We start from the raw sequence: 27,600 nt of genomic DNA, 5'->3' as shown, positions 1-27,600 counted from the left end.
ATTGCCCCCACTCTGGCAGAGTAGGATTTCAGCTGGGTCTTAAAAAGTGTCCCACTCTATGTCCAAATGGGTTTGTCCAAGATTTCCACTATTTGCTCCAGCCTCCTGCCTATCCACTTCTTTGCTATCAGTCCCCTAAAAACAAGGTGCTAATTTAAATCTGCTAAAGGGAGGTACTTCATTTTACTGGTTTTATTAACTATGGCTTGGTCTTATGAAATGTGTCAGGGAGATGAGAGTGAATGGGAAATGGAGCATAGCATGAGAATACATACTAACTGGCAGGGTAAAATATGGTGGGAAGCTGCAATATGATAACTACAGAGAAAGGAGGGAGGCTGCAGTAAAATCATAGAACCCAAACTCAAGTGTGCTGGATCTACCAATTAAAGGTCCTGCCTATTAATGCTAGACCAGTTGCTAATAAAACATCTATTATCCAGGATTTAAGTCTGGATGAAAGCGCTGACAGGAGCTGTCTACACTGTTCTGGTCACCCAGACATGGCAGCTATCCCTCTAAACTGGCAGATGGTTGTTGCTTTTAATCAGTAAGATGGAATCCCCATAGCCATTCTTCCTCTCTGCCCTCTTACCCTAACCTGCTAGATCACAAAGTAATCTGGTGGACAGAGCTGGGAGAGAATAAGAAGAATCCCAATCTTCTTTCACCCAGGTTTATTTTTATATAAATAATGTAACATAACATAAACGTTATTTCACACCAGGTCAGCGCTTTCATCCAGACTTAAATCCTGGATAATAGATGTTTTATTAGCAACTGGTCTAGCATTAATAGACAGGACCTTTAATTGGTAGATCCAGCACACTTGAGTTTGGGTTCTATGATTTGATTGCAGCCTCCCTCCTTTCTCTGTAGTTATCATATTGCAGCTTCCCACCATATTTTACCCTGCCAGTTAGTATGTATTCTCATGCTATGCTCCATTTCCCATTCACTCTCATCTCCCTGACACATTTCATAAGACCAAGCCATAGTTAATAAAACCAGTAAAATGAAGTAATCCTTCCCCCATTAAAGCACAAATTCCTTCCAGTACTTATACATGAAGAAAAAAGGTTGACTTACATAAGAGGCCATTGTAAGGGCTCCCAAAAGAGCACCCCCTTTGCAATTGTTCCATTAGCTGCAATCCCACCATCCCAAGACAGTGTTCCTTCAAAGACCAGGAAGTAGGAGACAAAATTGGTACAGATTGGCTTCAGCTGGGCAGAATTTCAGCAGTCCTGGTCCTACCAAGAGACTTGGAATGGCAACTGTTATCTCCCTAGCTTCTCCCTAAATGGTTGTTAGCAAATTTCAAGAAATGACTTAGTTTCACAAAGGCAGAAGATACTTATGTTCATTGTCTTTACTATGGAGATACACTTCTGAGCAACTAAAACTCCAAAGGAATAACCTTCCCAGATATTCATTTTAATTCCCTGTGCTTTGGAAAGCTTCGTGGCAAGCACAAATTCATAGCATCTTTTTTTCCCAGCAAGTGTCTACTAGGATGCTCTAAAACACCAAGGAAACAGTATTTCTATTTTCACTGAAGTAATCCACCAGAATAAGTATATAATACCTTTGAAAAACTTATTATTGGCTACCAGTCACATTATGATGATTAGCTGAATCAGCTGACAGCCACGCCAAAGTGCTAAACGTGGAGATAGAATACATGATCATTTTAAGAAGGTTGAGGTTATCTTCTCAAGTCTTAGAGGATGTTGATTTGCCCACACTACAACATTATTTCAGTCTCTGCAAAATATTTTCTCTCCTAAAGGCCTGGTGCAACAGAATTTAACCTAGAGAAACAAAATCAAGAAGAGGTTGATATTAGATGGAGGAAAAGCAGTCACCACTCTCTTTTCAATGCTTTTAAATCCCTGGAAAACAATGTTTTCTGCCTAGCATTCTCTTTAACACAGTTTAAATGCTATCAAAGAGATATCAAACCGTCTTACCGCTGGATGATGCTATTGTTGGCCTGGAGATTGTAAGCTACCATCTTCATCTGCTCCTGAAGCTCTTGCATTCTGTTGAGGCAGAAAAAAAGATTTTTATTTCAATGGTTTCATCTTTCTCCAGCCAAAGACAAGTGGTTCCATGGGTAATAATTGAGGTTGATGTCCCCCCTTCAATAAGCCTCTGAGCCTCACTTTTTAAATTAATTTAATCATTTTACTGGATTTATATGATGATTCAACTGCTGCTGGCTCCGCTGAGTGGCTTAAATCTTTACATTTGTAGGTAGAGTTAAATAGAATAGAAAACAATCAACAATATATCAAAGATCCTATATCAATTTACATATCAAGGATCAGGGAAACTCCATCAAACATATCCCAGTGCAAGAGGGAACAGCCTCATAACATATATACCCCAAAGCTTTCTAGAATGGCCAAGTTTCTATAGTCTTCCTAAACCCCATTAATTTGGAGCTGTCACCAAGAAGGGGGTTAGCAATTGAGAATATCTGTGTTGATGTCACTTCAATTTACTTTCAGGGTCCCATTGGAGGCGACCCCCACCAGCACTGGCAAAACAGGCCACAGCAGATAAATAGAGAGCAAACCTCATCCCATTTTAGCACTAAAGATGTTACCTAGCCGGATAATGAAACGTTTGCAAGAAAAGAACCAAGAGAACCCCAAGGACTCCACAGGGTCCCATTATCAGCTGCTGAATTCTCTGAAGAAGGCAGCAACCAGGACAGGAACCAACATCATTGATTAGATTAGATTAGATTAGATTAGATTAGATTAGATTAGATTAGATTAGATTAGATTAGATGGCTGCCCATCTTGTAAAACACACAATTTTGGGTGGCTTACAACAAAAATAAAACCAAAAACAAGAAAGCCAAGAAAATCAGATGTCTGACCAACCATCTCCAATCCATACAATCCTTGGGCTCCAACTTTACCCTATCCCAGTGCCTGGGGGAAAAGACAGCCCTTTATGACTTTCCAGAAGGCTAAAAGGGTGGGGGCATGCCAGATGCAGAGGGAAGAGTGTTCCATAGGCAGAAGCTGCTACAGAAAAGGCAGGTTGTGGATCAGAATCACTCCTCAACAATGAGTTAATTCTAAAACAGATATACTTAGTAGCTTTTTCATAATCAATGAAATTTACGTTTTTTTAACAGTACGTAAAAGATCCACATCTATCACCTGCATATAGTAATGCAAAGTCTGGGAATATGTGAGCAACCATTTGGATTATGGATAGGTAAGGAGGGTACTAATACATATTTTAGAACAAGGAAAAGATTTTATTTGATAAATGAAGGGTATATGTTATACCCAGAGACTCATTCATTACATTTCTTGGCAATTTTCTAAAAACTACCAATGCTACAAAAGAAGTAACAGTTATCACTCAATTATCTTCCTAGAAAAGGAACCCGGTGCATGTAACATTAGCATAGTAATAGTAATCACCACCATGAGTCCTTATGAGATTACTGCTTTTAATCCAATGGGAAATATAAGCTAAAAGGTGATGCATCATGTCATATAGAGAGCAACTCACGGGACATTTGTGAACAACAGCCTAAGTGGTGACAGACCTCAAGAAATTATCACTTCCAGCCCATCATAAATTATTACAGCAGCTCAAAGAGAAGGGTATCTTGGGGATATTCCACATCTGTAATCCTTGATAAATACTTTAATGCCTACATACCCATATACCACATCTTGATGTTTCTGATTAAAGTAACCTTGTATAGATGTAGAAGATATGATTTTGCTTTGAAGCAGTCTTTGAGGCAACATATCCAAAGCCTGCCAAAAAAATGAAAAATAAGCAAAATAAAAACCAAACAGACCACTACAGGCACACAATTCATAAATACATATTATAAAAAGAAAAATATCCTTTCTAAAAAAATACAAACTAAATAATATCTATAAATGAAGGCATGGCTGCAACAAGCTCATTTGCAGAGGAAATTATTCTGTTTTTGAAAGAAAAAAACGTAATACTGGCTATATGGAATGTGTTTTATATACCAATCAAGATATTTCTGACTTGAAATCTATGTTCTTTAAAAATGCCACTTTTATTATTGTCTTATTAGTTTGAATTCAGGCAAACATAATGTTTCCTCTGTATCTTACTCCCTTGCCTTGCCATTTTAATCTTTCACACAGTCCTGGCACACAAGAGAATCACAACACAAATAGTTTGCCAATAACCTGCTGTATCGCAATCTATCCTTCAGTTATCTGCACCAGAATAAACAGTATACTAGTCAAGAGTTCACAATAAATTCCCTGAAAACTTCTTTAATATGGGATAGTATCAAAAAGAGGACAAGGGAGATATCGTCCCCTGTTGATCCTCAAAGACTAGGTTAAAGTTAAATATTCTGCCCCCACCCACCCATGAAGTGTATATCACCTTTCTGTGGAGTCCTTGGGGTTCTCTGAGCTTGGTTCTTTTCTTGCAAACGTTTCATTACCCGGCTAGGTAACATCTTCAGTGCTAGAATGGAATGGGGTTTGCATTACTAGCCGGGTAATGAAACGTTTGCATCCCATTCTAGCACTGAAGATGTTACCTAGCCGGGTAATGAAACGTTTGCAAGAAAAGAACCAAGCTCAGAGAACCCCAAGGACTCCACAGTTCAACCCTGAGCTACATACATTCACCTACTGATATCCTACTGTTTTCAAAATCCTCCCAAACTGAACCCCCTCCAAAATGCATGATTAAGCAGAATGAGTAAACCCAAAAGTAAACTGATTTCAGCGCTGGAATTCTTTGCATAGGATTATTTTGCAATTTCAAGTATAATTTGAGCATTCTAAATATCAGAGGTTCAGACACAGATTAGAATTATACAGATTAAGAATAATCAATTCAAATTCAAATTGCTGTGGGGGGAGGTTTGCAGTTGTGTGCCCAGGAAAAAAGTCACTGTACTTTATTGAAGCACTGCTGGCATCCCAACATCTCTGCATTACAGGCAGTTAAAGATCTGTTCAGAATCTTCAGATGCTTCCTTATCTCAAACGCTTTCCTAAAGAGATAAGACAACGACAATCAAATCGTCGTTAATTCATTTTCATCTCTTCAGTGCTTTCCATCAATACTGTTTTCAGTGCAAAGGTTACACCAATGGCGTTTACTTTGAGCTAAATGTTATAACATAAATGATACTCTGTATTAATGATAGTTTTCCCCCTCTGGGAAGATGCTTAGATAGCAAAGTTTCCATTTCTAACAGCAGACACATCCAGGTGAAGATTTCTCACAGTAAGAAGGGAAAAATAGGCCTGTCAGAATATTTTTTTAAAAAGTTTTATAAATCACTTTTGTTTTACAAAAATGCAAAACAATGCACCAATTTAAGAAAAATAATAAAAAAAACAAAATGAAGGGAAAACAGAGAGTTCTATATTATGTTTCAATGTGTCTTGAAGTTATAGTGGAGAAAATTGGGGACTTCTTAACCCAGGCAACTACAGCAAAGACACACACACAATCCTAAAAGCTCTACTAGATATCACTGAATGACTAATAAGTTGCATGATGCTATGTAAACAAATTGGTGCTTGTATATAAAAAATTGTCTGCCTAGGAGATCCGTTTATTTTTTCAAATGTATATGGCCACCCATCTTAATCAAATAACTGGGTGACTAACAAGGCATAAAAATAAAAACATTCATATAAAAACAATAGAAAACACAATAAAAGATGCAGGTAAAAAATAATTAACTCCTCAATCAATACAGGACAGAAACACACTTCCCTAACATCCTGGCCCTAGTCTGGGGATGTTAAAGCCTGAGAGAAGAGCAAGGCCCAACATGGTCAGGCCATCCAAAGCCCAGGGGAGAAGCTGTTCCACAGGGCAGGCACCATGACAGAGAAAGCACGTCTCCTAGGTCCCATCAAACAACACTGTTCATGGAAAAGACCTGGCACGTCCTTGTCCTGCCGGATGTGATGGGACAGCTAGACACCTGAAGTATCCTAGTTACTCTAGAACTTCCAGTATTTTTTTTTCCATGTTTTCTTATCTTCCTGTTTAAGCAGGGGCATCCAGGGGAGGGTGTTGTCAAAAAAATCAAGATGGTGGCCACAACCATGCAATTGAAGCCCCACATAAAAGGGGGATGGCTTCAGTCACACAATCGCAACCTCCATCTTTGCTTTTTGTCCTCCCCTGCAAATGTCCCTGCTTTTAAGTTAATTTTATTTAGTCTAAAATTAAAACATTTAATTTTATTTAAGCTGGCATTCTGAGGCCCTACGGCAAAGTTTTTCCTTCATTACCCAAAACCCTAACTTTGAATGGTTGCTGAACAAACGGTCGCAACTCAAGGACTACCTGTATTATAAAAACAATATCATTGAATGAACTTTATGTCATTTCAACAAATTACCATTGGTAATTTCATCAATTTTCATCTTAATAGGAATACTTTGGGAGATTTTCAAATATATTTTAGTACACGTGGCAATCTTTAAGTCAATTTAAATGTCCCTGTTGTGATTGGGTAATGGGTTTGTGTGTCGTTACCCACAGAAAAACCACTTTTACCTAATTTTGGGTAATTTACCCTAACCCTAGGGAATAATCTGAAGTGGTGGAATGAACTAGTTCAAAACTCTCATGAAATCTTCTAGAAAGCAGCAACCAACCAATCTTGCGGTGGTAGGCAGCATCGCTGTGTCTCACTATAACAGTTCCTCTTTCTTGGGGTATCATTCAAAGATAGAATTGGTTTTTTCATCTGTGTCACAATTTTCAACATTTCATTCCGATTGCCTGGCTTTTTCCTGAACTGATTCAAATGGAACAACTTAAGCTTCCCCAAGTCAAAATTAATAGTGATTACAGTCTCAGGAACCTTAATACTTAGGTGAACCCAACAGAAAAAATGGCAATGCTTTAAAAGCATCTTGCAATTAAAAAAAATAGCTGCAGCTGCTATTACTTCCTTAAGTGACTGCACTTTTCTCCTGTATAATAAGTCAATGTATGGCTCTCTATCACCTCAGGACAATTTGCTCTTTGCGTTATTCCCCAAACGCTATTTAACATAAAATCATTCTTTCTAAGTGCTGCTCTTTGTCTTAATAATGGCTTCATTCCAATATGAGAAACTTGCTTGATTCTTAAAACAAAAGAGTCCATCAATATTTTAATTCCAAGGTTGGGGAAGATTTACAATGTGCAGCCTAGTGGAAAGGGCCTATGTCAATTCAACAATGTAACTTCATTTACAATGTCTCAGTCATCTATAACTTCTTTGATAATGTTATACCTCTTTATCATAAAGGGAAAATAAACTCTCATATTTCAATATTTCAGAAATGCACTAAAGATTGATCAGGAAAATAGATCTTATCAGAACTGATGATTAATTACAAAGCTACAGATAGAGCTTTAAATGAAGCACCGTCTATATTGAAACATCATGGTAAATCACAAACCATGGCTTACAAGCCACAGTGGTAGGATTTATAGTACACACTAAGCCAAAACTAAGCAAACCAATTTGTATTTTGTACAAACCAAAAGACCCCTGACTCATTCATAGAAAGAACATAATTAACCTCCATTTTGCCCCTAAACTATAACACTGGCTCAAATATTTCCATTTTGTCTGAAAATGTTTGCTTGATCCTACATGTAGATAATCAAAAGAGTGTAAATTTAACATAACAGCTTTGCAGGATGATCATATACATGGAATCATATCAGTCATACACAGAAATCATCTATAAAGGATCCTGGAGACTAGAACGTTAATGGTTTTTAAAGAGCTAATGAAAGTGTTCAAGGAGTACATCAATTACCTCATTCTACTTCCATGCGCTGAAAGAGCAGCTTGATATTGCAGTAAACAATGATCCTGGAATACTGAAATAACTTTTTTGGCTAAATGTCCTATATTCATCCTAAAAATAATAATAAAAAGATAAATACTACATACAATATTTCAGTGCTTTTTGTCATTACTTACTCTTTTCTCAAGTTGTCCTTGTAATACAAATAAGTTCTTATAGAAATTTAGACATTTTCTTATAGAAATGTAGACTTTTGTTCAATACACACAGTGTAAATTCAATAGAAATAGCATGGTTCAGAAACTGAAGGCAACCACGGCACAGAAGAATTAAACTGATTACACGGAATTAAACTATATACACGAGACAATCTTGAGTTTATCAACAACTCAATACCAGCATTTGAGCTCAGAGAAAGCAGACTGGATAAGTTCCATGTTGTACATGAACACTTACTTATCTAATTTGTGAATCTGCTGTTCATTGTAGCCTAGAGCTAGAAAGAAAAGGAAAAATTGGGATTATGAATACATGTCAATAATATTTAGAGGGACTCATAGAGTATAAGATAGTTGAAGAATAAGAAAATATGGGCTGCACATCCAGTGAAAACTAAGGAATTTGGGAATTCAGTTCTATGGAGGGGAAAAAGAAAAACTACCAGAAGATTTATTCTTTATAAACAGACACAGAGGCAGCTTAATGGCTAAGAGGTACAATACATGACATTTTTACGAATTATAGCCCACTTCATGAAATGCTCCAGCATCTTCTTTAAAAAGTTTCACTGGTTTTATTTATATTTATTTATGTATATTTCAAATTTGTCACCACCCATCTCACTGCAGAGTGACTCTGGGCGGTTTACTATAAAAACAGAATAAACATTAATTAAAATAGATAAATATCAATTAATTAAAATATACTAAAAAACAAACTTCCTATATGATACTTCAAGAGGCTGATGTTAATTAGGTTAACACAATTAGGTTATCATAAACTCAGGGAGTATCATCAAGGCGCCAGCCATCCCCAGGGTCGATTGTATGGTTGCATACAATTGTATGGTTGCATGGAAACCCAGATGTACATTTTCTTTTGAGGATACAAGGCATATTTTTGTGGCCTTCAATGATCTCCAAAGCTATTCTCTGCCTTATTCATATCTTACCTACATGTAATGAAACTGATCATGTCTGTAAGCTGACATGATACTCCCTTGAGGAGTATCTGGAAACTTCAGCTGGTGCAAAATGCAGCAGCGCGAGCAGTTATGTGTGCTTCTGGTAGAACACACATCACACCTCTGCTTCGCAAGCTGCATTGGTTACCTATTTATTTCCAGGTCCAGTTCAAGGTGCTGGTGTTGACCTTTAAAGCCCTTTATGGCATGGGACCAGGTTACTTGAGGGACCGCCTCTCCCTGATTTCATCTGCCCATCCTACCACATCCGGCAGAGAGGGCATGTTATGGGTTCCGATGCCTAGGGAGCTACATTTGGCAGATTCTAGGCAGTGGGCCTTTTCTGCTGTGGCACCTGCACTGTAAAATCTTCTTCCCCCTGGGGTGAGGTTGGCCTTTTCACTGTTGAGCTTCTTGGAGGTCCCTCAAGACTTGGTTGTGCCAGTAGGCCTAGGGACCCCAGGGGACAGGTGATCTAGTGAGATGGGTGCATTATTTTTAACATCTCTTCACCTATTATTTTCTGTTTTAGTTTGGTTTTTTTAATGTATTTATTGAGTGTTTTTTAACCCTGTTGTACGCTGCCCAGAGTTGCTTGGAAAAGTGAAATGGGTGGCTAATAAACTGTGTAAATAAAATAAATAAAAATATAATAAATACTATCTTATTCTTTGCCCCAGACAGCAAAATATCTTGGGACTGATACTCAGTCACTGCGTAGTCTTGAGCATCATGTAGGTTTAACTAGATGAGCTAATGGGAACAAAAAGCCATAGTTACAGTTACATGCCAAGCAGTTCGGAAACACCATTTTAATTTCCCACAGTTTCTTGGAGATATATTTCAGCTGAGGTATTGTAGGAAAATCTATATGATTTCTAGCACATGCTCCCCAATGTTGTAAAAAAAAAAAAGAGGCAATCATCAGAGTTGGTTGCTGAGGATGATGCCAGTCTTGCTGTGGCTAAGAACATAAAAAGTTGTGCTGGGCCACAAAAACACAGAACCTCCACAGAATTATTTCCTTTTTTGGTCATTTTCCCTAGCGTCTAACCAATTTGTATGGGCTTCCAGATATTTATTTTAAAGGTGGAGATTCTGATCACATCACACATTTGTATGAGAAGGAACAAGATCAGATGCATGTTGCCTGAGGGCAGACAGGACTGTTATAATCACAATGCAGAGATGTCAACCCACATCTCAATACACCTTGAGAAATGACTTGCTCTCAGTTCTGTTGGTGTGCACAGGCAGGAAAAAGAGATTACGATCTAAACCTGAGGACAAATATAGTTGAAGGCTTATAGCTGGTAGCTGGTTTTCTGCTCTAATCATGGCTTTTCTAGTATCTATAATAAAACTAGTTTATCAAAGAATTGTGTTCTTGAATCTCTGCCTGCTAGCCTTTGAGTTCAAATCACAATCTGAGTGAGGCCTGACAATTTGGGACCTCATTACTGCATTTTGTCCTCAGTCTTCAAACACTTCCTCCAGAGATGGAAGGAACGAATAAAGCAACTGTGAATCTGATGCTTTCAGACAGATGAACTGTCTCAAGATTGGTCGTTACTTTCAAAAATGTTATTTTATGCTTCCAGGTGTTGCTAAATGGATTGCTAAAATCCCAAGGTATAGCAATATTAATATAGTATACTGCTTGTTTGAGAGTAGTGCTGCTACAAAGTCTAAGTGTCACTATTTTACATTTAAGAGACCTGCCTAATTGGACACAGCCTTTAGTTAGCAGTTAACAGGCATTTTGTTTCCAAAATATAGACAGTTTGGTGCTTTAAGAGAGGCAACTCACATGGGCATTTCCGAGCCTTTTTGAACTGGTTGTAAATGTGCTGCATCTTGTCAAGGCAGGCCTCCATCTTTTGAATGCTAAGACACAAGGTTAGAAATAAAAAGAAATGAACACACCTATTAAAATACTTCATACACTGGGGTTGACTGTAATATCAACAGGCTTGATGCAGGAGGAAATGAATCAAAAGCAAGAGAAAGGCTGCAAAAGTTGTTATAGCTAGATTTGGTCTTGGCTTCACAACCTATAAGAAAACCTTAACCAGAAATCTTGCACCTGATTTAAAGATTTTTTTTAATGATTCAACAATACCAGGCACACAGGGGAACTAGCTTTAGTTGGCAAGCAGGGTTCATCACTATAATTGGCTGTTCTTGTGATTCTCCTATACAGTGGAATCTTGAGCTAATCACTACAATCAGCCACAAGCTCAGTGCCAATTCATTAATTATAAAATGGATAAAATTACAGAATAACAGAGCATGATAGCTTAGTGATAAAACTAAGCACCCTGAAACATAAGCCTCTGATGCCTCCAGGTAGAGGTGGGAAAACTGCCTGAAACTTCAGAGAGCTGTCACCAGTCAGTACTGACCACATGTAGAGAAGGCTGTCTTGGACACTGTGGCCCAGTAAGTTATATATTCAGAAAACCATGCCTTGCTGAAAGGCCTGTGCCACATAATTTAATACAAATAAGACAAATGTGTTCAGAGCATACAACTTCATTATCTTTATCTTATAAGACATGTAATCACAGAAATAATTATCCCCTCCCCGCCGCAATTTTCTATATCCCCATTATCACAAGAATTGGTCCATTATATTCTTTTCCCTAAAATCTAAGATGCTTGACATGGGAAGAGCCACATTGCTAATCTAGATTTTACAGATGGGGACCTGGAACACAGTTTTAAAGATTTGGTAAGGCACAGGTATAAAGAAAACTTAGCGAGATAGGTAAATTGCAGTTGTTTTTAGGAAATACCATAGAAAATTCAGTCTGTTTCAACAATACTCATTTCTCCTATTCAAACCTCCCACTGCTGAGCCAGCCACTAAAATGAGTCCTGCATATACTTCTCAAATCACTGACCACTTAAAAATTTTTTAAAAATGTATTAAGTGGTAGCAGGCTATTTTCTTTCAAAGGTAAAAGGGAAGAGAGTTTCTAGCCACACTAGCTTTAGCATTTTGGCATAAAATTGAAATTAGGGAGAAAAAAGAAGTGGGGGGTGTCATACATATTGTGATGTACAGTATTGTCATACATCAACCATGCACATCCCAACATTACCAGCATTTGTGGTGTCAACAGGCAGGTATAGAGAGTGCAGAGTTGTTAGTGATAAAGATGTAAATGGAATGAACAAATTCAATCACATGAGCACACACTTCACTGCTTATGAGCCTCATCTTTTGCTTAAGGGCCTGTATGCCTTTCTTGTTTCTTGTTTCTTTCTTCTTATGCCTTTCTTCCAAGCATAACTGAACATTTAAGTCATTAATCAGGGCTGGAACTCCTTTTTGCCAAAGATGGACCTTCCACACAAGATGCTAAATTTTCTATATCCAGCTATTCTCCCAGACTACACCCCATTTATGTGATGTATCTCAGTGGGCAATCAAGCTGGGTCACTTTGATATTTAAGTTCATCTCCTATATGACTACATCAGAATCTAATTTTTGGCACTGCCAATTATACATTAACTTTATAGATTGACCACCAGCATAGTATCTATTTTTGCTGTGGGAAGGGGGTTCATTTTGAATTTTCTCACTCTGGTAGGATAACCATTGGCAAACCACTACTCATCAGTAAACTGAAACCTGAAATAATCAATGGACATTATGTCTTTCCTGGGCTACCTAACACTGCACCCTCTTTTTATTGCCTTTTACATCATTCACAGTGCTGCTTTGCTTTAATATATCTCCCACAGCAGTCTTGCTGACCATATGATTTTTCATCATTGTACTTAGGTGACTCATGTAATTTTTTTTCCTTCACTGTGAATACCATTCTTCTTTGCTCCCTTCAATTCTTGTCTCTCTAGACTTCCCTTCCACATTATATTATTAATACTGTCCAGTAAAGAGCTTTGTGACTTGTCTGTAAGGAACACACTATCAAAGTAAGTGACACCATGAACACAGCTTTGATTAAATCCCAGCTATCAGTGGGGGGAAAAAAGCAGATTATTTTTTCCCAATCTATTTTTTCTCTTCCATCTGGAAAAGCTTAGCTGATCCCTGCCTTTGCCAGTACCTTAAAGCTGTCCCTGGAGATCCATAATCCAAGCAAATAGCTTCCTCTCCTCAAGCTTTAGGTAATAACAATTCTGAGATTGGGGGGAAAGCATACCTCCATCTTACTAACTCATTCCTCTTGCAGCAGCTAGTAGCACATTTCTCTTTCTGCTATGGGAGTCCACGCAGAAAATAGGTTCCTCATGAATACAAAGAACCAAGACCTAATACAAGCCACCCTACCTGAACATGTGGCCCAGATACAGTCAGGATACACAAGATCCAGTAGACAAAACCAAGAAATGATTATTAGCTACTTTTGTTTTGCCTTACTAATGGACTTTGGGACTGTTATTTTAATTACTCTTTTGATTTGCTACTTTGTATGTCACTCGCTCTGTATGCAAAGAGCAGCAACCAAAATGATACAGGGCTAGAATAGGTTGCCTACAAGGAAAAATGGCAATGATTGGTGCTTTCTGGCTTGCAGTGAAGATGGGAAATAGGAGACACCAAAGGGTATATAAAATCATGCACAGTATGGAAAATTGGACAGGAAATGTTTTCTCCCGTTCTGGGTCATCCACTGGAACTAAATGCAGGGAGATTTAGGGTCAATGCAAGAAAGCACTAATGTGTAGTTCACATCATTGCACTGGCGGTGACCAGTTGAAATGTTTCTAAAAGAGGACTGATCAGAGATATGAACTGGGTAATAAATAGTTACTTAATTTGATTACTCCCTCTGGAATCACAAGCAACTATTAGAAAGCAAACTATCTGCTGTAAGTCTAAGAGAGTTATTGCCTTCCCAAACGTGCTGGTGAGCTTCTTGAATACATCTGGTTGGCCACTGTGTGTAATGGGCAGAAGGAATAACATTGAGGAACAGGAGGAGAAGTTTCCCTCCCTTTACCTTCATGAGAACTAGGGAGGATCTTGTCTGAGATGCTTACTAGGATTACAGTTCTGCCCTGGACTCAGATTTCTTTTATCTAACTGTTGTCTTGGTAGCAACTCTTCCTCCTGTTCCTCTAGGTTATTCCTTCTGTCCATTACACTGTGTGACACAGAAACTGAACTAGATGGCCTATTTAGCAAGTCTCCTGTAATATGCTTATTGAACATAAGTATTCTTAATAAAGAAAGCATGTGGCTTTAACTACTTCCAAGCAAACAGACAACCAATTTGCAAATGCTTATTTAACACAGGCTTGTTTATCAGAATATAAAATGAGCCATGCTGGGTTAGACCAAAGTCTTTTCTACTGCAGCCTTGTTTTCTAATACTGGCCAAGAAAGTGTTTCTGGGAAGCCGACAGTCAAGAGAAGAGCATCCTTCTGTCTGTGTTCTCCAACAACTATTATAGCAAGGAATGCCATCTCTGATATTGGAAGTAGTACAGTAATACTGTGAGTATTAATCCCTGATAGCCCTGTTTTACATATTCCCTCTATGACTGCCATCCACTTCTTGTATTTATAGCAAATAGTTTGGTATCATCAAAATCTTCTGGATTTTTAGGGTTGAGACAGTTAAACAATGAGGGTTCACACTTCATGTTAAGCCATGGTTTGTTAGAATCATGGTTTTTGTACAAACCACAGTAGTTGGTATTATATATTTATTTATTTTTATTTATTTATTTATTATTAAAGTTATATGCCACCCATCTCCCCCAGATAAATTATTATAAACCATGAAGTATAAACCACAGTGGCTGGATCACAGATCACACAAAACCAAAAAGAAAGAAAGTATGTGATGCTTCAGCAATGACAACCACTTTTTTAAAATGCAATTTTTGCAAGTCAGCACAGTCAGTTCCTTGAATGAAACTGAGTGATAGTTGTGTCACAACCTTTGAAGAATGAACATTCCATTCTACTAACCTGTCGTATTTCATTTGAGTCTGTTTCTTTCCCACTTCAGATAAAATGCACCGTACTGTGGCTTGGTGTTCAGAGATGCTACGGGTACATCTAGAAATCTCTTCACTAATCTGCACCAGGAATGTCAAATTAAAGATGATGGGGGGAAGAGAGAGAAAGAGAGGAGAGCACACTAGAAAATATGTGTGCGCATTATTCTACAGAATCCTAATCAAATATTCACATTTCAGACATGAGCACAAATACATAATTACTCTCAACTGAAAGTAATTTGGTATCCTTTGAAATATAAAAACACTATCTTAACAAATCCTATTCTTCACTAAACATGATCACCAAGATAGTTAAAATTAAAGAATAAGAAGATTAAGATGGGCATGTCATCTAGATATTGAACTTGAAAAATATGCAAATATAACAGGGATAATCGTACATCTGCTTGACTCAGAGAAAGGTTTTTTGGTCCAAAGTTTACCTAATTTCCCCCCCAAGTAAAATAGGATAAAGTAAAAATCAGTCAAAAAATTCCATAGTTTAAACTCCCAAAGACAACTCTCTAACCTGGTTTGAATGACCATATCTTGGTTTACTAAATGCAATCCTTCTGCCTACATTTATTGCCCATAGTTCCCTCCACACAATGTGGAAAGTCAGGAATCTTCAATTAAAGTTATGTTACATTCAAATCAGCAAACTATAGTTTAAACATCAGGAAGAACTGGAAGTTGATTTAAAATCTTGGCTTGTTCTGAACATGATAACCATAGTATCCTGATGCAGATGTACTAGTAATCACAGTTAATCAAAAATATAAGGCAGGGGTTCTCAACGTTTTTTTGCTCATGACCCCCTTCTGAGCCTCATTTACCTCTGTGACTCCCCTCAAAGTAACTGTCTTTTTCATTAAGATATTTATTGTAAACTGTAGTAATTCTCAATATTTATACTGAAATATAATTGCTGAAATTAACAGGGAATGAGATGTAAGGAATATGACAAACTGATCTTACACTTGACAGTTTAGTTTGGGTGGCCCCCTAGAAATATAGCGTGGCCCCCTGGGGGGCATATGGCCCACATTGAAAACCACTTTATTATAAGGGGCTCAGTGCAGGATATCAAGAAGGAAAGCACATGCAAGCACATGTGTTTTACACATTTTGGCTTTTAAGATGAGGTAACATTATCTGAACTGAGACAATTTCTCTGAACCAAAAGAAGAGTACATTGCAAATCTGCATAATTTGATGTGCAGAAGTAGTGATATACTGCTAAATTGAGCTGCCCATCCACCATATTTGGAACAAAAATAGTTACCTTATACTTTTGAAATGCTCATAACGGCTAGAAGCTGATTTTATCATTACTCCACTAATTAGCATAAGAACTATTGCATCACCATTCTTTCCCATCTAGACTAATGGGAGAAGCCTAGATCACACTGGAAAAGCCCACATTTTGAGTCCTCCTCAAAAAAAGCATTATCTAGTTCTCCCAACTGTTTCAACCTGCCTCACTAGGTCCAACAGAAGGATGTTACTGTAGTAATTGTTAGTGATCTTCAGCTGCCATTATTTGTATATTGTTATTGTTGTTAATGGTAGTTTTTATTGAGATCAAATTTTATGTTAGCCATCCAGAATTGCTGTTGACAGATGGGCAGCCCTATAAATTGATTGAAATAAACAATGATTAATAAGAAATAAATAATGGCATGGGGAAGAGTCAGAGTGTAAGGTTGTGATGTTGCAACAGTTTTCATGCTGCATCAGTCACACTAAAGCCTACCTTATTACTATAAACTGTATCACCCAGAAGAAGCACCTAGTCCAAATCACTCCTAGCCCCGGGCTTATGAGATGAGCCAACGCAAGCCATTATCCTCTTTGACTCAGTTCTGCACGTGAGAACCATTGCAAAGTATGAAGAACTAGGAACACTAAAATCTATTACCTCAAGGGGGAGAAACCAGTTGCTCTTCAGATGTTATGCTGCTAAAGTCACAGCATCCCTCCCCATTAGCAATACTAGTTGGAATTGCTCAGAATTTTAATTCAGCAACATCTGTTGGGACAGAGATCCTCACCCGTATATTCTATAAAGGCTAGGCATTATTTGTCAGATACATCATCCTCATCCACCAAACAGTTTCCTTTCATGGTGTAGAATCAAGGAGGGATCAGCTGCCATCCTTCTTTCCATCTCTATTTTGCTACTGTTAGACACATAGTTTGGGGGTGTCCGTGCTAATCACCCACAGTGGCTCTGGAAAGTTGTGTGCCTTTTGATTTTATTTATTTATACAAACACACACACACATACATATACATTTGTTATTAACTCTTCTGCCCTTTTATCTCTTGCCTGGTGTCCATGTCTGCTTCTCCCTGCTTTTGCCTGCCTTTGGTCCTGTTTGGCTCTTGTTCCTTTTTTGCCCACCAAAAAGTGTTTGCCCACTAATCAGTTACATCTGCAGCAGGCAAAACCTTTTCAGACATGAAGTTTTAACACTAGTGGTGGGCAAAAAAAGAGCAAGAGTCTCCTGTTTTGCCAATTAACTGTTTTTGATGTTTGCTGATGTTTAATAAATAAACTTCAAGCTATATTCTTTGCTGGCTAAACTGAGCAGTCTGTGTGCTTGCTCTGATCTGGATACAGGGAGTGACTGGGAATGTGCTAAGTGCAAATTAAACTGGAAGTCACCCACAGTAATTTTACAACACTATTAAAATGGCTTTTTATTTCAAGAAATAAGTTGAGTAGACACATGGAAGTTCTACAGTGTTCAATTATCTTCGGTCTCCCTGGCACAAGGCTTGATAGGAGGGTCTGATAAAAATTGTACAGGCACGGAAACTCACGTGCTATGATTTTATCATCAATAAAATTACTGCAGTCATGCTATGATCATCAGTCAGGGGATCACGGATGCTGTTTTCTAACATGCCTGTGATAACCAGTCATTTTGCACCCCTCTCCCTTTCCCAAACTGTCAGATTTGTTCTTTTGAAACAAAAGGGACTAGAGAGCACTCTCAGGTGCTATTAAAAGGTGGTTAATGGGAGCAACTTACAGCTTGAAGCCTTGCTTTCACTTCAGATAGACTTTTCATCTCTGGAACCTCGCCATCTTCAACAGTAGTCTCATACCTATTATGGGAAAAGAACAAGAAGAACAAGGGCAGCCAGTTTTAATCAGTCAATCAGTAGATTTGTAAACTAATGGGAACAAAAAAAAAAGTATTCAGTGTATACAAGAAACTTACTAGACCGTCAAAAGAACGGTTGTAAAGAGTTTTCAGAACATATGGGGAAAGAGATGTATTTCACTAGCCCCGTGTTTCTCAACCTTGGCAACTTTAAGATGTGTGAACTTCAACTCTTCTGAAGTTGAATTCTGGGAGTTGAAGTCCACACATCTTAAAAGTCGTCAAGGTTGAGAAACACTGGGCTAGCCAATGAATGCCTGCCTAACTCTCTTGACTGCAGTGGGCACTGGCTGCCCTGGTGGTGCTGAGCTCCCCCCTTCCTAGGAGCATTTAATTGCTGTTTGCAAGCAAAGGGGAAAGAAATTTAGATATACATACAAGTGAGGGGAAAGGAAAGCCAAGTTTTAAGAATGTTAGGTAGAGAACAAACAGAAGGGAAACAGGGACAAATGAGGTGAGATGTCTGAATTTGGGAGCCAGAAAAATGCAGCAAAGCCATGAGGAAGAAACAGGGAACCCAGAAATACCAATTTATTGAGTCATTTCCTAGCATATGAGGGCACTGAGTATATTTCCTGATATATGATGGCATCTTCTCAGTGTTGCCTTTAAAAAAAATAAGGCATAAGTCTTCTTTTCCTTATTTGTCCAATGCAAAAAAGGCAGCGCTGTCCTCTGACTTGTTGAATTCTGTAATACAGAACCTAAGAAACTAAACTAGTGAGAGCTACTCCCTTAGTTTCTTCTCAATCCAACTCCTCTGTTCCTGCCAATGCTCCTCAGAAAGGCTGGTTGTTTTTTATCCCTTCTCATCTCAACTATATCCAGGGCCTCTCTTTGTCCTTAAGGGTCTTGGCACAAGATAGCAATAAAGATCAGCAACTCCTGATGTACTTAGTAAACATTAATAGCTTCTGGTTATGGAAAATCTGATCTCAGGGCTTTTCCATCTTGCTGGTTAATAACATATGACACCAATGGGCAAGCCGGATACATTTCAGAAAAGCATGCATATATGTATATGTATACGTGTATATATTTATATATATATATATATATATATATATACACACACACACACACACATACATACATACACATACATACACATACGTACATACACATACACATACACATACATGCAGGCAGGCATGCTTTTCTGAATATGTATATGTATATGTATATGTTTGTTTGTTTATTTATTTATTTATTTATTTAGGGAGACAATCTCACACTGAATGTGGATCACAAGTCATCAGTCTTTCTTGGCTGAGCTCAGCAGAATGCCAAAAATCACAATAAGTTTTTCTACTTGAAGAATACAAACTGAATCTATTGAGATAGGGCTCCTAATCCCTTTGAGATGAGAGCCAGCCAGAAAAGCCTCAAGTATATAATTCAAGTATAATGTCATCCAATATTTTAAGACTATGACTTCCATTATTCCTAGCCAGAAAGGTCATTAGCATGATGACAGCTGGAATCCTAGCACATCAGATTGAAAAGGATGCTCTGCTACTGGAATGTGGAACATTTTTTGAGCAAAGGGCTGCACCTTTCTTTAACTGATGTGCCTGGGGTCTGCACTCCAAAAACAGGCAGGATCAGGATAAAAACAAATGTTGATTTAATTTTACTTTAAACATTTTGAAAATCAAATTAAATGTAGTTAAGAGGATCGCACCCATAATTTTAATTTTCATTATCCCACTCAGGCAAATTGAAAAATCTGGAGGCAAAATGTGGAGAAACTCTGGGGATACACCCAAAATTTGGAGAGGAGTTATTGACTGAGCATTTATGTTCCAGTGACTAAGCAGCAGCTTTTAAAGGAAGATGTTTACTGACAAAAATGCATTAAAGGAAAACAAAACTGTGCAAAATGGAGGAGCTAGAGAAATTTTCTAGGATACAGACTAGAGAAAAAGATGGAAAGCTAAACGTCATTAGACGAGGAATTTTGTTTTTGTTGGAGCACTGCAACCTTCTGTTGCACACCCTTCCAGCTGCTTTCCATTCAAGCAACACTCAGAGTGACTGCTTTGGATGTGGGAGCTTTGTTCTTCTTCCAGCTTGAACTAAAGTGAGGAAAAATATTCTGCCCAGGAAAATAAGTCACAAACTAAACACAAAGTTAATATGTGCATGATTTTGATACACAAGTAGAAGCTGTAGAAAAAATACCTGCCTGAGGACCACAGTGTGTGTAGAGTCTGCAGTCTTTAAGAATGTACTGCTTTTGATTTGCTACCAGTCAAAAACCTTAGATCACAAGAAAGCCAAATTCTGAAGCAATTCTCAGATCAGCATTACTCAAAAGTTCTTCCTGTGCAAAGGGGCACACAACACATTGCACTCTTTACTGAGTCAAACAAATGAAAGATAACCTTCCTTTAAAATGATCAAGGAAGAGTTTGTCAGAATACATATAGCCAATAGTTCCTGTTTCCACAAATATATATATCTTTAAAAATTCAAATCCAGACTGCAATGTGAGAAGAAATCTCTTTGCACCTTCTCAGAAAAATATAGCGCATCTACACAAAAGAGAAATAAGTAGTACAAGCAGAATGAAAAAAGGAACACTGATGAAAAAAGGGAAGTTCATAAAATCTTAAAAAGTACAGTTTTAGCCTAATAGCTGAAACAGCCCCATATAGAATTCCAAGTGTTTTCCTGGACATAAGAGTCTCTCTGCAGAACCCATTCCTAGTGTATAATGCGCACTAGTAGAGGATCACACATGCACTGAAGAGCAACACTTACAGCCCTAGGACCTTCACTTCTTCTTGTTGCAAGCAATGAAGTGCGGCAACCATGGTTTCTTTCTTCTCTAGAATCTGCAGGCATTCTACTTTCAGGCTTCCACTACACAAGAGAAACAAAGCAGCTTGTTATGCTTGGCAGCCTCAGATCACTTGTACAAGCCTGTGTTCCTCCTATAAAATTAATAGGTCCTGATTTTACTGAGCATTCATCCCTTAAAAAAATATTTACTTCTCTTGACAACAGAGAAACCAATTAACTAAAAGGAGAAAAAAAGAATTCCCCCTATTGCCTACTAGATGCCTATGGGTGTCACCACAAGGAAGACACGTGGAGCGCCGCCCTCATACTTTTCTTTGCCAACTGTGATTCACAACCCCCTAACATTTAAAATAAATAAAGACTACAGTTGCTGATAAAACAGAAGGGATAAGATAAGAGCACCAGGAGGGTACTCCAAGAGTGTATATTGCCAGTAGGGACACTCAGGGTGCGAAGGTCATCCTAGTGGTTCAGCTAAAGCAGGCACCTACATCACACAGCAACGATGTAAGAAAATGCTGGAGGCAGACAGCAAAGGAATAATTTCATTCTATGTGGGAGAAGCCAATTATAAATCACTCCTATATTTTATGAAGAAAACCATATGGATAGACAATATTATTAGAATTAGAATGCTGATATTTATTTATAAGATGTATAAGGCCGCCCAACTCAGTGTGACTCTGGGCAGATGATGTGATGGAATGGTTTGGTGAAGGCTGCACTCGGGGAGATAAGCATTTCCTTAGCCCCCAGCAGGAGCGTGGGAAGGTTAAGAGGATGAGACTGGCACCACCCTAAGGAATTCGCGGTGTTTGGTTGCTGGCTTGAGAAGTTTAGATTCAGTCTGGCGAGATTCTGTCTTGTGGGTGAAAGCTAATAAAAGCTATCAAACTAGACCTGTACTGTCCTGTGGAGTTCTTTGGGCTGAACCTGACATCAATCCTGCCAGACTCAATCTAAACTTCTCAAGCCAGCAAGCAAATACCGCGAATTCCTTAGGGTGGTGCCAGTCTCATCCTCTTGAGCTTCCCACGCTCCTGCTGGGGGCTAAGGAAATGCTTATCTCCCTGAGCACGGCCTTCACCAAACCATTCCATCACAGCATACAACATAAAAAATAAACAATAACACCCCCCCCCAGAAAACGCACATTAACATTAAACCTCAACAATATATAAATACAAAATCTAAAATGGTGACCAAGCAACATAACCAAATAGTGTCAGATAATGGACTTCTCAGGTCAAATGGCACTTAATATGCTACTGACGAAGAGTACTTTTTCAGAGTACTAATGGTATTTATGACATAGTTAGATTAAAGCCCTCAGGATGTCTGTTGTCAGGCAGGAAAAGAAAACCCAAAGCTGCAAAGACAGAAAATATAGCAGGAACATAGAATATAAGAAGCACGAACCTGGGAAAGACCTGCACAGTGAAAGATTAAATAAATTAACTACACACTGACATCTTAGGGCATTAGTGAATTGAAATGGACTAGAGTTAGACACTTTCAGTTAGAACATCATACTATTTTATTCAGCATTGCTTTCATAGTCAGGAATAATAAAGCAAAGACACTATTTGGGTACAATACAGCCAATGACTGAATAACATCAATAATTCATGGACAACCCTTTAATAAGATAGTTATCCAAGTTCATGCTCCAACCACTGATGCAGAAGAAAAGGAGGTTTATGAGTTTTATGGTCAAGTTCAATGAGAAATCAACAGAATTTGCAAGCAAGATGAACTGCTCGTGGTTGGAGATTGGAATGCCAAAGTTGGAAATAGTAAGGAGGAAAACATAGTTGGACTGTATGGCATAGAGAAAAGAAATAAAGCTGAAAAATAACTGCCAATTCAATGATTTCTTCATTGTTAACACATTCTTCAAACAAATGACACCTATATGCACGGACATCATCAAATGGAGAACACTGAAATCAAACTGACTATATTATTGGTGCAAGGAGGTAAACGAGCTCAGTTATAACAGCAAAGACATAGCAAGGGTCTGATTGTGAAAAAGATCACAAACTGCTCATATGTAAATTCCAAGTCAAGCTAAAGCAAAACAAAGCCAACCAATTTCCACAATAGGTTCTTGAGCATATACCTACCATTTTCAACAAGAACATCAGGAATTACCTGAAACCCCTTGATAGGAAATCAGAGGAACTATGGAATGAAATCAAATTAGTTGTTAAGGATGAATGTGAAAAGAGACTGCCAAAGACCAAGAAAGAAACTGGATGACAGAATAGATGGTAGAAATTGCCAAAAAGACAAGTCAAAGCCAGGAAGGGACTTTACATAGATTTTCAGAGAGTTGTTAGAAGAGGCAAGAAGCAGTATTACAAAGCAGTATTATAAAGGCAACAAAGATGGAAACAACAGAAAGACAAGGAAAGCTTTCCCAGAGATCTCTGAACTCAGAATCAGGTTCCAACCTTAAATTGATAAGTAAAGGACACCAACATATGGATAATAACTAAAGATCAAACAAGATCAAAGAAAGTTGGAAGGAATATACTGGGATTGTATACAGTGGGCATATCAACGTGCAAGATACCTTAGAAGATATTCCCTATTTACAACAGTCTCTGAAACAGCATTTTGGTAATTACTAAATTGGAAGGCTACAGAAATTGATGGAGTATCTACAGAAATATGGCAAACAACAGAAGAAGAATCAGTAAAGGTTCTAACCAAACTACGTCAGCAAATTTGGAGAACTATATAGTGGTCAACAGATTGGAAATACCAATCTCAGAGAAAATAGACTTAACTGTGTACAGACTATCATATAATACCATCAATTTCACATGCTAGCAAAATAATACTTAGGATCATCCAATATAGATTAGAACCCTACATGAAAAGGGAAATGCAGGATGTTCAAGGAGGTTTTAGAAAAGGCCAAGCAACAAGAGACATGATGCACACTGGATAACTGAGAAAGCCAAAGAATACCAAGTCAACATGTGCTTCATTGATTACAAAAGACCTCTACTGTGTTGACCAGGTCAAGCTGTGGAATATCTTTAGGAAAATGAGAATCCCAAAATTTCTAATTGTCCTCAATAACCTGTGCTATATGATTACACTACTTTGATAGCTAAAATTGCAAAGGATCTGCAAGCTCTACAATGAAAATCAAGGAGCACAGTGTAAAAATGAGACTATGATTAAGACCACACTAATAAAAACAGGCACAGCAACCAGCTTGTGAAGAAGACACTGAAGTGATGGACACAGGACCAATTATGAACAGTAAAAGAACCAGCAGTCAAGAAATACACTACCAACTAGCACTTGGTGGGGTAGCAATGGAGGCTTTGAAAAAAGTATTCAGAAACTATGATGTATCTATACTTACAAAGATCAGAGTCACGCAAACAATGTTTTTTCCTGTGATACTTTATGGATGTGAAATTCAGACTTTGAAAAAGGAAGACAGAAAGAGTACTGATGCTTTTGAACTTTGGTGTTGGAGAAATCTTTTGAGAATATGATGAGCAGCCAAGAAAACAAACAAATGATCAGACTCAAATTATCATATTTTGGACATATTATACTAAAACCCAGCTCCTTTGAGAAGTTCATAATGCTGGGGAAATGGAAGGGAAGAGAAGAAGAGGATGACCAGCAGGAAGGTGGATTAACTAAATTACAATAGTAATCAGTGTATCATTGAGGCCTAAAAAGCCAGGTTGGAGATATACCATCCTGGAGAAGGTCTATCTATGTGGTTACTAAGAGGTAACACCATCTCCAGTCCAATTTTGAGCACTGGCTATTGCTGTTCTAGGATAAATATGCAATTAAAGCAGTTCTATTTAGCAAGGCAATTATCCTACATAGAAAAGGAGTACAAGTAAAATTTCCACTGATCTAAAGTCTTTTTTGCAATATTAGCACAAACATTTTTATGTTTAAGTTACAAGGGACTATTCTTAGAATGCCTTTATTAATAGTTAACTAGATTCTCCACAAAATACACAGAGAATTGTTTCTGGTCTGTTTTTTGGATGAAGTTTCCTTTAGCTCAGCTACCACTTCCCACAATAACCACATGATCATCTCTCTGCCTCATTTCCACATTTTATATTCAGAAAATAATTCCTGACATGTTGGAAACAATGACAATTCTAGACACTGTTTCCATCTATAGGTTTCAGGTCAATATGAATGTCTGCACAAATATAATCAGTATTCCAATTTGTATGTTATTTGTCTTTTTCTGCAATGTGAAGCAAACTTACAATATCCCCTCAACTAGACTGAAAACAAACTTAGCGAGAAGGAATGAAAAGGTGATTTAAGAGTTATCATTCATTTTACATAAATCTTCAAAGTCCTTGCCAGAGGTCCTTCCATATGAGTCAATTACCTTATGTTACATACCAATTGTATGCTTTTACTTATTGCCTATTGAGTTTATACATTCTATATTTGTTCATTCCTTTGTAGTGTTTATATATTGCCCAAGAATTAAGTTTATTTGCATAGCAATTCACAGTAACATTAAAATATTAAATCTAAAAGGGCAGTGGAATAAAAGAATAAAACCATTTAAAGATTAACTCCTTTTCAGAGGAGAAGCCATATCAGTTGTGTGCAGAAAATGCAACAAAAACTTTTATGGCACATCAAAAATTAACACATTTATTATTACATATGCTTTTGTGGATCAGTTCATGATCCATAAAACATACATCATAACATATTTGTTACTCTTTCAGATGCCACAGGACTCTTTGTTGTAAAGATCTAAAAAGCTTTCAATGTAATAAAAATACAAAGGCCAGGAAATTTTTTTAAAAAATCTTAAACTGGCAGTAAGAAGATCACCTGGTGAGCTTTCCTGGGATGAAAGATCCTCTATCTAATAACCAATGAGCTTACTGTCTCTGGGAGGAGGATCCAGAGGAGTTCTCAAGATGATCTTAGAATCTAGGAAAACATATATGAGAGGAGGTGATTCTTCAGGTAACCTGCGACAGAGCCTCTTAAGGCTTGAAAGCTCTGAACTGGGCTCAAACAACTTAGAAGTGACCATTATGACAGCTTAGGCATAGTAGGAGTTTACTAATGAAACCTAGGTAATAATCATATCTCCTATTTTGGACTAGTTAAATTTCTGGACTGTTTCCAAGGAAAGCCCAGGTAATCCAACAGGAAGCTACCAGTTTGTGGATTTTATAGCAAATCTGTATCTATTTAGATAGGATTGCAATGGGTTTAACACTCTAAACCAGTGTTTCTCAACCTCAGCAACTTTAAGTGTGGACTTCAACTCCCAGAATTCCCTAGCCAGCATTCTGCCTGGGAAATTCTGGGAGCTGAAGTCCATACATCTTAAGTTTCCAAGATTGAGAAACACTGCTCTAAACTGTTAAAATGTACTCCAAACCAAAACTATATATGACCCTTAAGGCAGCACTAGATTGAACAGCACTTTCCAAACTATGGAACTGATATTCTTTGGTAGGAAACCAAGAACTCTTCAGAGTTCCCAGTCAGCCTGTGTGCCCCAGAGAAGCTAGGCTTGGAAAAAGTCTTCAATTGGAGCCAATGGGAACTTTTTATCTAGCTTAATTACAACATAATTTGAGGGTCTGGAACAGTTTCACAACTAGAAAGAGAAATTGTATTTGCTTAGGTTCCAGGATTCTATTCATGCAGAAATGTATACAATTATGAACCAGAAACAGCACTTTGTGTGTGGGGTGAATAAGCCAACGTTATCCTGATCCCATTCATGTGATAATCAGATATAGGAGAAAGGAGAAAAACAGAGGACTCCCAATGAAGATGTCTGCTGCACTCATAGTAAGCCATCAGATTAATCAAGCTGTTGAGAGTACTTCCTGCCTCAGTATATGACACATGACCAATACACTAGTATGGAAATCTGCATGCCATAAGCTATTTAGAGAGATGAGAAGATATTACAAATTTCAAGGCCAATCAGAAGATACTTAAGATGTTTCAAAGCCAATCAGAAGATATTTAAGATGTTTCAAGGCTGAGGCATCTTAACCAACTCTAGATAATTCCTGATTTCTTGATGACAAAGCAGAAGCAGGAGCCATTTTACTTACCTTATCCAATACAAACCTCTGACAATGAGCTCTTGACACTGCAGAAATGAATGAGATATCCTCAGGGTCTGGTGAGTTGCTGTTAAGACATCCTGCAGCATAAAATAAATAACGTGTGATTGCACAGTATGCAGTTGGAGGTCGCAACAAAGAATGGACATGATTTTCTACCCATAATGTGTTTTTATGTGTCCTTTTCCCTAATACACCAGGATTTTGTCTTTTTTTCCCCAGTTACAAACTGTATTAAAAGTTGTGAAAAGTGTAGTTTCAATGTGTTTGTGTTTGAAGATCAAATAGTACCTCGTAAAAATTCAAAGTTTTCCACATATACCCCATGATATGTTATCATCTATAACCAAAAGCTTTTCCAGACATCTGTCTTAAATATTTCATAGGCATGGTCCAAATCATACACAAGCAACAAATACAATGGGAAAGTGCAGCAGAAGATGGGACATGGAAATGGAAAGATGAGTTATAGAAACGGAAAGGCATTGCTGCAGAAGAAAGG

At 37.8% G+C, this 27,600-nt stretch overlaps 1 protein-coding gene across 1 annotated transcript in view; it reads right to left on the bottom strand.

Annotated features, from left to right (window-relative positions):
- Positions 1–986: 986 nt before the first annotated feature.
- Positions 987–27,600, bottom strand: part of IKBKE (inhibitor of nuclear factor kappa B kinase subunit epsilon) — a 44,569-nt gene continuing 17,955 nt past the window's right edge. The window contains exons 12-22 of the mRNA XM_025171883.2: positions 27,087–27,178; positions 20,932–21,033; positions 18,031–18,106; positions 14,958–15,067; positions 10,814–10,890; positions 8,277–8,316; positions 7,830–7,931; positions 4,942–5,038; positions 3,697–3,797; positions 1,974–2,045; positions 987–1,814 (exon numbers count right to left, since the gene is read on the bottom strand). Coding sequence (XP_025027651.1) covers positions 1,787–1,814; positions 1,974–2,045; positions 3,697–3,797; positions 4,942–5,038; positions 7,830–7,931; positions 8,277–8,316; positions 10,814–10,890; positions 14,958–15,067; positions 18,031–18,106; positions 20,932–21,033; positions 27,087–27,178 — 897 coding nt within the window. The 3' untranslated portion in view covers positions 987–1,786. The remainder of the gene's footprint in view (positions 1,815–1,973; positions 2,046–3,696; positions 3,798–4,941; positions 5,039–7,829; positions 7,932–8,276; positions 8,317–10,813; positions 10,891–14,957; positions 15,068–18,030; positions 18,107–20,931; positions 21,034–27,086; positions 27,179–27,600) is intronic.

The sequence above is a fragment of the Python bivittatus genome, unplaced genomic scaffold (assembly GCF_059951505.1).
Source record: "Python bivittatus isolate LINGU-HERP-01145 unplaced genomic scaffold, Pbiv_v1 ctg000700_np1212, whole genome shotgun sequence".
Taxonomy (NCBI): Eukaryota; Metazoa; Chordata; class Lepidosauria; order Squamata; family Pythonidae; genus Python; species Python bivittatus.
This window is presented reverse-complemented; position numbering and strand designations above follow the sequence as displayed.